Source organism: Osmerus eperlanus, chromosome 28 (genome assembly GCF_963692335.1).
Source record: "Osmerus eperlanus chromosome 28, fOsmEpe2.1, whole genome shotgun sequence".
Taxonomy (NCBI): Eukaryota; Metazoa; Chordata; class Actinopteri; order Osmeriformes; family Osmeridae; genus Osmerus; species Osmerus eperlanus.
Genome location: NC_085045.1, coordinates 1,206,159 through 1,218,207, shown reverse-complemented (window position 1 = coordinate 1,218,207; position 12,049 = coordinate 1,206,159). Strand labels below are relative to the sequence as shown.

General features: G+C 50.2%; 1 protein-coding gene across 1 annotated transcript in view; it reads left to right on the top strand.

The window, feature by feature from the left end:
- Positions 1-4,929, top strand: part of commd10 (COMM domain containing 10) — a 29,048-nt gene extending 24,119 nt beyond the window's left edge. The window contains exons 6-7 of the mRNA XM_062454955.1: positions 4,187-4,246; positions 4,387-4,929. Coding sequence (XP_062310939.1) covers positions 4,187-4,246; positions 4,387-4,425 — 99 coding nt within the window. The 3' untranslated portion in view covers positions 4,426-4,929. The remainder of the gene's footprint in view (positions 1-4,186; positions 4,247-4,386) is intronic.
- Positions 4,930-12,049: the final 7,120 nt, after the last annotated feature.

The window sequence follows — 12,049 nt, the reverse complement described above, 5'->3', positions numbered from 1 at the left end:
GTCTCACACACACACACACACACACACACACAGCCTAGTCCCTCCTGATGTCTCTCTCTCTCTCTCTCTCACACACACACACACACACAGACACACCTACAGGGCATTAATAGGTGACTTTGTCTCTGGTCAGAGTGAAATCAGTTTTCCCAGCAGGGGAGGTGCTCTTCCCCAGCTCTCCTCCCAGTAACTGTGTCTGCACCAGGCGACGACACGCCTCCAATTCCTCCACTGAGGGACCTCCACCATCAGGTCGCTGTCATCCTGGATGATGTTGTTGTGAAAAGCCTGTGGTCTCCTCTCTTCTGCTTCTCCTTGGGGCTGTCGTGTCAGTGTGTGATTGTGTGTGTGTGTGATTGTGTGTCTGTTAGCTGTTTGTTCCTGCTGAGCGTTTGAAGTTGGTTTAGGTGCAGTTTTGTGGGCATATGTGAAGCCCTCTGTGTGCATTGCCTGTGAAAAGGGCTATACAAATAAAATGTGATTTGATGTCACCAGGAGGTGAGATGTTGGAAGGCTTGTCTGGTGGTCGTCCAATCAGGAGTGATCTGAAAGGCAGGGTGAGGCGTTGGTCCCTGGACAGAGGCCCGGGAGACCCTGTAGTTGAGGGTGTTTCATCGTCACCTCTCTCAGACGGGGGGAGGCTCTGACCTCTTTCTCTCCTCGCTTTTTACCTGAACTTTTCTCCTCTGTCTTCACATCTTCTTTCGTCTCCTGGTTCTCTCTCCTCCTCCTCTCCTCTCCAACTTCTTCAGCTGTGTCACAACCTCATTTTCTCCTTATCCTCTTTCTCAAAGAACCCCCTCCGCCCGGCCCCCTCCGCCCGGCCCCCTCCGCCCTGCCCCCTCCGCCCTGCCCCCTCCGCCCTGCCCCCCTCCGCCCTGTGTTCCCAGCGTGGTCAGGGTAGCGGGGGGCAGAGAGAGTGACGGGGGACAGGGTGTGTGTGTGACAGGTCCTGTTCCCAGCCTCAGATCTGAGTCCTGAGAGAAACCGCTCATACACCCCCCGCACAGAGGCCATGTGACCGGCCCCCACGCCGACGCCCTCTCGGTGTGAATGCGTGCGTAACCGGCGTTCCCCGGTAACCATGAGAAGCTTGTGGCAGTGTGTGTGTGTACGGTATTTTTGCTATTGTTGCCGTAACTAAAGGGAAGTGACATCATGTGACGTCTTTCTGTTAATCACTGCGACTGTCTGTGTCCAATAACGTTTCCTGCTTATTGTGAGAGGGCGTCGATTTTGTCTTTGGTTTGTGACCATTCAAAGAAGTTTACCGCTGCATTTTCATCCTTTTCAATGAACGTATTTGAACTTTGCCCACAGCGCATCGCGGCACTTTTAATCTGTGGCGTTGGCTGTTTGTAGTCAAACATAACCTATTTTCTTCCTGTCAGCGCACAGGAATGACTGACAGGACAGAAAACAGTGTTTTCCTGTCGTCTAGCTGCTGATACACAGAGATGCCAGACACGACCAGAGATAGACAGCTACACACACACACGCACACGGACTGGAAGGGGTTGGGGGATGACGATTGGTTTAAGAGCTCTGTGTCCATGGCAACCCAGGAGCTGGTATTTTATTCATAATTAAGAGTGTTTGGGTTCTGGGAGGCGGGCGGAGTGGTGATGGGTGAGGGGGTTCACGTGCCAAACCCCCAGAAGCACAGGCTCCTGTCTCTCCACCTCACTGTCAACATGTCTGTCAGGACCTGATCTCAAAATGGCGTCCTGACTGAAGGAGCCCAGCTCCTCACCCGGGGTCTGAAGGCTTCAGCCTGGACTAAACTGAAGGAGCCTTCTATTGATTTTCGGAGGCGGTACAGCGTTGCTGTGCCGATGTGCTTATCTCCGGCTCTCTGTGTCAGCTTCCCTGACCCTGGTCTCTGTGGGGGGAGCAGGGGAGCGTCAGGGTTTTCATGGTCGTCAGAAGCTTGTTTATAGGGCCGTGACATGTTGTCTCTTTCAGTGACTGAAGGCACTCCTGGGGGTTAGAGTCCCTCTCTCCACTTTCATGTCTGTCTCTCTCTTTCTGCTCTCTCTCTCTCTCTGTTCTCTCTCACCTCCCTGTAAATCTCTCTCTCCCTTCTCTCTTTTTCTCCTCTCTCCTTTCCTCTCTATGTCTCTCTCCATCTCCCTCTCTCCCTCCCTCCACCCTCTACCAGTTTGTATCAGTCATGAAACCCTCCTCCTCCCAGGAAGAGTACCTCTCTCTGCTCCTCCTCCTCCCAGGAAGAGTACCTCTCTCTGCTCCTCCTCCTCCCAGGAAGAGTACCTCTCTCTGCTCCATCCTGCTCCGACAAGTGTTGCAAATCACAAACGCTAGCTAGCTGGAGCACAATAACAAATAATTCAAGACAAGTGCCTTTTGATGTCGTCCGCCCCTCTCCCCTGCCCCGTGGGCTCTGCTTAGCTATGCCACCTGCTAGGAGGCCGGGTGACACTAAGTTGACATTAATGCCTAATCATTAATTTAAAGATCCCAGATAGATCAGGCATGGCATCTTTCCCTGTGGTACTCACACGCAGACACGCGTTCACAGTACCCTCTGGTAGTACCCTCAGACATGTCTTTGTATTTCTGTACCTGGTGTGTATATATTTATATATATGCACATATTAAATGTGTACGTGTACTGTAGGTTTTATACTGCACCGTCGTTTGACTGTACCCTCCCTGTTGGCATGGCAGTGGTGGTCTGTGTTGGCATGGCAGTGGTGGTCTGTGTTGGCATGGCAGCGGTGGTCTGTGTTGGCATGGCAGCGGTGGTCTGTGTTGGCATGGCAGTGGTGGTCTGTGTTGGCATGGCAGTGGTGGTCTGTGTTGGCATGGCAGCGGTGGTCTGTGTTGGCATGGCAGCGGTGAGTTGGGATGTAGATCTGTTAGTGTCACCCCAGATCTGTCATCATCTCTCCCAGCCCCCTGGTGACGCTGGAACACAGGGTTGACTTTACCCCCTGCTGGCTCACACACACACACACCAGCCAAAACTTAGATGTGCAGAGGACGCACACACACACTCTCTTCTATCATTTGGATGATCAGTGCCCACACACACACACACTCAAAACAGACAAAGATCTAGTCTGCTGCCATATGTTTTATCCAGATTCTCTCGCCACATCAAACAAGATCTGATAGATTATTTAAGTTGACCCACATGACCAATTACATCAAAAACTGAACTGAAATTTCTGAATCCTGAACTCATGTATCGTCAGTTTGTAGGAAAACAAAGATGCCAATGTCTGTTGAGACTCGACCAGAGAAGGGGGGGAGGGGGAGGGAGAGAGAGAGAGAGAGAGAGAGAGAGAGAGAGACAGAGACAGAGACAGAGACAGAGACAGAGACAGAGACAGAGACAGAGACAGAGAGAGAGAGAGAGAGAGAGAGAGAGAGAGAGAGAGAGAGAGAGAGAGAGAGATGCCCTACATTTCTTGGTGTACACATGCTGGGTAGGGTGTTGGCGAGAGCTAACATTTTTCCTCCTCCCCTTAATTATGGATGATAATGTTGGTTCTAATTAATGTCCCTGTCATTAATGTACTCTGACACATGGCCTGGTCTACCCCAACACCAGCTCCCAGCAACACACACTCACACGCACAATCACACACCAACACACACACACTCAGCGGAGTGACTTAAAGGCCTGACGACGCTCAGTAACTGTTCCTGCTCTACATGATGACTGCTCACTGGGGGTTATTTCAACAGTCAGCCTCATGTTGTGAAGAGTCAAAAGTTTACAGGTTGAACTTCTCTTGAACTAGAACCATCTTTTAACGGATTTTTCTTTTCTTCTTTTTCCTTTGTCCCCCCCCCCCCCCCCCCCCCCAAGTTGTTCTAAGATGTTTGGTTTTGTGACTGGTTCCCTCTTCCACAGTTTTCTGCCGATTCTGTTTTGCAGGTCTGGAGAGAAAGCTCTTTGCTGTGATGTAGTGGACTGTTTAGGCTCTATTTTTATGTGTGTGATGGAGGTGATGTACTGGCCAGTGTGTACTCTCCTAGACTCCTAGAGACAGAAATAATTGATGGAGGTTTTTACACAGAGGCTGAAGAGGCTTGGGAGTGCTGTCATGAAGTGGTCTCTAACTCTCCTCTCTCTCCTTTCTCTCTCCTCTCTCTCCTTTCTCTCTCCTCTCCTCCCTCTCCTCTTCTCTCTCACCTCCTCTCCTCTCCTCACTAGGGTGTGGAGAAGGTGTTTGTGGAGTTCAGCCACCAGGAACTTCTAGATTTCTACAACAAGGTCAGTTTCCCTGTGAGTTCTTCCTCCTCCTCCTAATCTGTACTCTGTCTTTCCGCCAAACTGCCTCTCAAACACCCCTCCGCCAGGTTGCCAGGTTTGCCAGGTTTACCCTGATCTACAAACATCCTTTGTTGTTTCAGCTGGAGACGGTCCAAACCCAGTTAGACTCCCTGACCTAACGGCTGTTCCTGACTGACAGGCAGCAGGGCCGCCCCAGAGACCTCCTCTAACGCACCCGGACAAAGCAGCGAACACTGCTAGCAGACCTGGGGCTGTGGGCTACTTACACAGGATCATATGCTATATTTGAGGTGAATTTGATTCGTAACCCTCGAGAAACACATTGGTTTCATTGCGTCAGAGTGAACCGAATCGAGTGCACCTCAAGTGTTGGATATACGGGATCATGACCTAGGGTTTGCTGGTGGGGCTGTTTGTTTCATCTGCTCCTGCATGCCTGATAACATACTGATGGGAACTGGAAGACTGTTAACTGTGTTTCACTCATTAATTACATTGTTTGTACCTTTATGGATTATCGAGACATTATTGATACAGCAGAAGCATATTTTGTCACAGATTGCTGTGGAATCATCGATCTGTCTAATATGATGCGTTGTGATCTGGTGTAACATACACGTACAGGGCGTTTTTCACTCTCAATAAACACCGTGAATACTGATGATGATGAAAATGGTGTCTAAGTAGCGCCAGAGGAGGATGGGATGAAGGGTTCCTGCTCGCTCGTTAGTCCGCGTCACAGACGCACTGGAACTTCACCAGACGGAGCGAGACACCACAAACACACACTCTCACACACACACACTCTCACACACACACACTCTCACACACACACACTCTCACACACACACACTCTTACACTCTCACACACACCTTCCTGTGTCTCCAGAGGAATGCAGAAGAAAGGTTCAAGAACAAAAACAAGTTTTTAGCAGAGGTATCTTCAGTGGGCTCGTATCTCTGAGAGGGGGGGGGGGGGGGGGGTCCTGGGAGACTAGGCCTCATTCCCTCTGCACACGTGACAAGAGACAGTATCAAGTATCAAGTAACCCATTAGAGGATCACACCCAGAATAAGGGAACAGCAGCCGAACCCTGAGCTGGAGAAAGCACAGATGGAACTGAGAGATGCAACTCTTAACTCATGAGAAACTGACGTCTCACTGAATTAAACAGGAGTGAATGTCCCCCCCACTCTCTCTCTAACACACACACTCGTTCTGACACACACACACAGTTCAATTGAATTCGATTGGCTTTATTGGCCCAAAAGAACAAATGTTCATATTGCCAAAGCAACGGTGGAATTACAGAGATATTTCTCATCTATGTAAATCACAGCATCATACAAACTTATATGTAAACACAATCTCTTGCACACGCACGCACACACTCTTGACTGGCAATAAAACCTGCCTAACAAGGCTTGTTTGTTTCATTCAGTGAAGTTGGATTTTTATTGAGAGGAAGTTATTTAATTAGCGGGGCAGCATGAGAGCAAAGCTAGCTTCTAACTGTTGCTCGTGTTGGAGTGGAGTTGTGTTAATGGGATAATTAACCCATCGAGTGGTGTGGAGAGCTGCAGTAAAACTGTCGCCGTTCGCTAGCACCAGCTGCCGCCACAAGCAAGGCATGCTGGGAAGTAACCCAACAGGAGAAAACAACCTTCCGCCCCACTTTGGTCGTCTTTGACGGAGCTTGCTCCCTAACACACCCACACACACTGCGCTCTCTCACACACACACCACACACACGCACTGCTCTTCTCTCCCTCTCTCTCACATACACACACTGCGCTCTCTCACACACACACCACTCACACACACGTGATGGGCTGAAATGGCAGCCATTACAGAGTGTTAAAACGATGACCCTCTCCAGTCGTGGTAACTACTGCAGAAATACTCTCAGGTCATCTGTAATGGCTGCCATTTCGGCCCATCACGTTTTTTGGTGTGTGTTTTCGTTGCCATGGCGCGAGGAGGGGCAGAGTCAGAGTGGAAGGCCGGCGGGGGGGGGGGGGGGGAGTGTTCCGCAGCGAGGACGACAGATGGTCCAGTTCGGCCCAGCCCTCACCACCTCACGCTGAGACCAGGCTAAACACAACACACACCGTCCCCAAACATGTCTGACTGTCCTCTCTGCTGGACACACACACACAGTAAGACCGTGTGTGTGTCTGTGTTGGTGTGTGTCCTCTCTGCTGTACACCACACACACACAGTATCCATGTTGATGTCAGGGTTCGGGGTGAGCTGATTCTGCAGCTTTATCAAGCGTCTGACTGTGGTCCTGGAGGAGAGGGAACACCGCGGGAACACCGCTGAGATAAGAGCTCTCAGCCTGGGAGGACAATAGGCTGGGAGCAGTCACACACACACACACACACACACACACACTGTCACCCCATGGAGCACAGCGGACCAACATTTACATTTACATTTATTCATTTGGCAGACGCTTTTATCCAAAGCGACTTCCAAGAGAGAGCTTTACAAAGTGCATAGGTCACTGATCATAACAACAAGATAGCCACAAAACATTGCGAGTAGCCAAAACATGAAGCACACATTGTGAACAACCAAAATAAGTGCCAAAGGGAAGAACCATAAGAGCATGTAGTTAAACAAGTTACAATTAAACAACATGAGCTGCTATAAGTGCAAGTGTACCTGTGGAAAAAAAGCAAGCAACAATAATAAACAATATATCACAGCGAGTACAAAAATTTAAGTCAGTTACCACTAACCACAAGAGCAACAAGTCTCTAAGCAAGAGTCATTGTGATCCAACACAGCTCTCTCAACTCTCTGTCTCCCTCTCTTCTCTCTCTCACACACTCACGGTAACAGGTAACTTAACCTGTTTCATCCTGAATTCATCCCATACTAAGTATCTAAATCATGTGAAATAAAAAATAAAAAAATTGTTGCAAATGAGTGTCAATTCGACCCTTTGGAAACAATCATTAGTTTTTGACATTTTCAAGGTTAAGTCGTGAATAAGTATGTTTTATGGTCCGTCACAACTGTAACCTGTGAGATGCAGTGTCGCACACTGAGCTATCACACTCCTCCTAAGCACTCATCACAAATCTCATGTCTCCTAGCCCTGTTAGAACAACGTTCAGGCTGCGTGCGGCAAAGGGGGTTCTGCAGGCCAAGACTGAGCAGAGAGCCAGGCGTTTGTCACGGCGACGCAATTACCAAGTGAGATCGCACTGTTAGTGACAGATAATCAGATACAATTTGCAATGTTTTATCCATTTTTAATGAAGGTTCTCAAAGTGAGGATAGGCTGGATTAGCTGGTGTTAGGTGTGTATGTGTGTGTGTGTGTGTGTGTGTGCGCGAGACAGGCTTTGGTTGCAGGGTGGCAAAAGTCTGAATCTCAAATGATGCCAAACTCCCACTTCCTAGATAAGCTTCTGAACTCCCTCTGTGAGCCAGGCTGGAACTTCTGCTGTGATACACAAGCACAGCACACACACAGGAAAACCAGCAGACAACCAAGGAGCAGACGTCCAGCCCAGTCTTGACCGGACAGCGCTTCAGATGGATCTTAAGTAAAACATGCAGATCAGGTCATCTTCCAGACAGCAGAGTAGGTAACACACAGCTGCCTGCTACCACAAGGTCAAGGCTGTGAGTCTGGACAAGGCCTTAGTGTTTCCACGGCGATGGCTGGAGATGACGTGATGTGACAGGTTCAGCATCAGGGCACAGGACACACAACCCCCTCCTAGCCTAGCCCTCCTAGTCCAGCCCTGGTCCTAGCCCTAGTCCAGCCCTCTCCCAGTCCCCCTAGCCCAGCCCCATCCTAGCTCTATCCTAGTCCCCTAGTCTAATCATTCCCATCACTTAGCAACCCTTCAGTCCACACAACACCCTTCTTCAACCCCTCAATCACTCTCTTCATGTCCCCCAGCACCACTACAACCCCCCCCCCCGACACCCCCCCCCAGACACCCCACTAAGGCTCTCTCTTTCTCTCCACGCCTCCAACAATGCATGTTTTTATCTGCGCCTCTCTCTCCCTCTCTCTCTCTCTCTCTCTCTCTCTCTCTAGCTTTCTCTCTCTGTCTTCTCTCTCTCCTTCTCTGTCTCTCATCACACAACATGCTCGCCCGCCCCGCCTCTCTCACGCCTCGGGCCCAGGGATGGGGTGGAGGGGGCGGGGGGGGGGGGCGCTGTACCCCTCCCCAGGGTCTGGGAACAGGCGCCATTGTTGACAGCTGTTCTCCTCCAGCAGGCCGGAGGGATGGAGGGATGAGGGGTGGAGGGATGAAAGGATGAGGGGTGGAGGGATGGAGGGATGGAAGGATGGAGGGATGGAAGGATGAGGGGATGGAAGGATGAGGGGTGGAGGGATGGAAGGATGGAGGGGTGGAGGGATGGAAGGATGAGGGGATGGAGGGATGAGGGGTGGAGGGATGGAAGGATGAGGGGTGGAGGGATGGATGAGGGATGGAGGACCAGAGGATTGGAGGCCTGGTTAGCTGGGTGGGAAACAAGGACAGGCAGGGCTGAGTATGGAAGCTGGACTGGACAAACATACTCTTGGTTGGGCTGGGGGGCAGTCTGAACTGGGGGGCTGGGTGGGGGGGGGGGGGTGTCTGTGACTTGGTTGTGATGGGGGAGCGGGGGGGGGCAGCTGAGGGGGGACAGACAGCTCAGTCCCTGTCTCCAGCAGGGTCAGAGTCTGGCCAGTGTCTGCTGAGGACGTCTCTACTGTGGGACTGGCACTGCCAGGCCACCACCATGGTGTCACAACACTATGTCACTATCTCCTTTCTCTCCCTCTCTCACTCCTTCGCTGCCTCCCTCCCTGCCTCCCTCTCTTCTTGTCTTTGTTTCTCCTCGTCTTTTCAATCTCTTCTTTAGTTTGGCGTCACTGTTCAAGTGCATGGACTCTCTGTTTTGACCTCTCTCCCTCTCCCTCTCCCTCTCCCTCTCCCTCTCCCTCTCCCTCTCCCCCTCTCTCTCTCTCTCTCTCTCTCTCTCTCTCTCTCTCAGTGACATCATTCTGAGTACTCTCAGTTCTCCAAGATGTCCTTGTTTCTGTCCTTGTTATTGTTGTCTTGCCGGAGTCGAGTTGTGTGAAGCGAGCAGATCCTCCGAACAAGGTAGAAGAGTGCCAAGTTGCAGATTCTTAATGTGTGTGTGTGTTTGTGTGCTGGGTAAACAGTCTTGTCGACAGATGGAAGGTGGTGGTTGCCCACATGGCAGGTTCATAGCAATATACGACCTCTCTCTCCACGCAAAACAACACACACACACACACCCTGAAGCCGGCCTCCCGGACGCTTCATAAAAACACCCTGCATCTCTGTCTTCATTCCTGTGTTAGGTTCATTTGTTTTGTTTGTGTCTGTGACCGTGTAGCAATCTACCCAGAACAAACTACACAGCAACAGAAGCTCATAAATCTACCTCCTCCAATCGGTGTTCTGTAGTCGGGGAGAAAAACAAGGAATTCATCCTGACCGGTGGTATCACAGGAATATTGAAGCGCTGAGTCGTGAAGAGAGGGAGAAGAGAGGAGAGGAGAGGGGGGAGGGGGAGACACAGAGAGGGGGAGAGATGGTAAGAATGAAGGGATGTGAAGAGAATAGAGAAAGACATGGAGAGAGAGAGACAGAGAGAGAGAGGGCGGGGAGGGCTTCTCTCCAAACACAACCTGTCTTCCATCATCTCATCCATATTTCACTGCAACTCAGGGCCCTAAAATTAGGACGGACGCATAAATTCTTTAAAACTCGGGAAGAAAACCCATTTCATTCTTGAGATCTTCTAATCCCTAGGTCTATACCTCAGCCCCCACTGTCACACACACACACACGAGGGCTATAGCTACCCCCACAGCCATCCATACCATTACACACTCGCTAATCCTATTTGACAAATCCAAGTAGTTGAGTAAATCCTATTGCATCTGTTTACCATGAGAGAAGTCCCCCTTCTCAGGGCTCTCTCTCTCTGCTGGTTTCTTTCTCTCTCTGTCTCTCTCTCTGTCTCTCTCTCTGTCTCTCTCTCTGTCTCTCTCTCTGTCTCTCTCTCTGTCTCTCTCTCTCTGCTGGTTTCTTTCTCTCTCTGTCTCTCTCTCTGTCTCTCTCTCTGTCTCTCTGTCTCTCTCTCTGTCTCTCTCTCTGTCTCTCTCTCTGTCTCTCTCTCTCTCTGTCTCTCTCTCTGTCTCTCTCTCTGTCTCTCTCTGCTGGTATCTCTCTCACTCTCACTCTCTCTCACACACACACACACACACACACACACACACACACACACACACACACACACACACACACACACACACACACACTGTTGGTTTGTTCCACTAGTTATGTAGTGATGCTGGGTGTCTGAAGCTGTGCTGCCTGCCTCGTCCTACCAGGGGGGGTCTCCAGTACGTCAGCTGACAGGCTCAGTCGCCTCTCTTGAACTCAACAGGAACACACACTGCAGGGCAACCATGCCAACACAACCAATTAAGTTGTGTATGTGTATGTGTGTGCGAGAGATGGAGAGGCTATTGTGGGCTGAGAAGCAGATTAAAAAGGTGTGTCATGGCTTCTAGGCAGTGAAGTGTGCATGTGCACCTTAACCCTTGTGCTGCCTTCGGGTCACATGACCCAAAGGTTCATAACGAACCACCGTTGTGTTTACCCAATTTTACCCAATACAAAAACAAATAACAATTATTTTATTTTAACCATTGCAATGTGGGGGGTCTGAGACAGCCCGACAGTTTAAAGAAAATGCTTCACTTTGTTTTTGTAGGAGGTAAATTTGTCGCAATACGACGGTGGGTCACAATGACTGATGGGTCAGAATGACCCGAAGATAACACAAGGGTTAATGAGATCGACAATATTGGTTAGCAGGCAGGCTGTTTACCAGGCTCCTACACACACACACACACACACACACACGACAAATCTCACTCAAACACACACACACACCTATATGGATACATACTCAGCCCCCCGTCATCCTTCTTAACCCTCGTGCTGCCTTCGGGTCACATGACCCAAAGGTTCATAACGAACCATCGTTGTGTTTACCCAATTTTACCCAATACAAAAACAAATTAAAATAATTTTCTTTTAACCTTTGCAATGTGGGGGGTCTGAGACAGCCCAACGGTTAAAAGAAAATGCTTCACTTTGTCTTTGTATGCGGTAAATCTGTCGCAATACGACGGTGGGTCACAATGACTGATGGGTCAGAATGACCCGAAGATAACACAAGGGTTAACCCAGTTTCTGCCTGTTCACTCTGCAGACGGCTGTTACAGCTGTACTCATCTCATCACGCCAGCCACACCCCCCTCGTTTCTAGACTCCACCAGAGGAATCGCTTTTGCTCGCTCGTGCGATCGGCGAGGGGGACGATCCGCTTCCTGTGTTGAGTTGCCGGCGTGCTGGGTTCACTTCGCGAGGAAAAAGTCACAATATTGACGTACGGGAGAGCGAAGCCCGCGCGCGTGTCTGTTCCTGGAGAACGTCAGCGGCACATGCACCACCCCGCCTGTGGTGTCGTGGTGTGGGAGCTGGAGGGCTCGTCACGATCTCGTCAGGTGTCAACAGAGTTGTGATACATCTGCAAGGTGATTGTGAAGACAGCTAACACACAGAACAAGGATCAACAAGCTCTACTCTATTTTAATTGGGGAGTGGGGAGACTATAGCTCAGTGGGATAAGTCTTGATGCTGATTAAAAGATCACAGGTTCAAACCCCCCTTTGTCCGTCGCTCTGAAATCCTCTGCGAAATGAGCTGGTCAAAACTG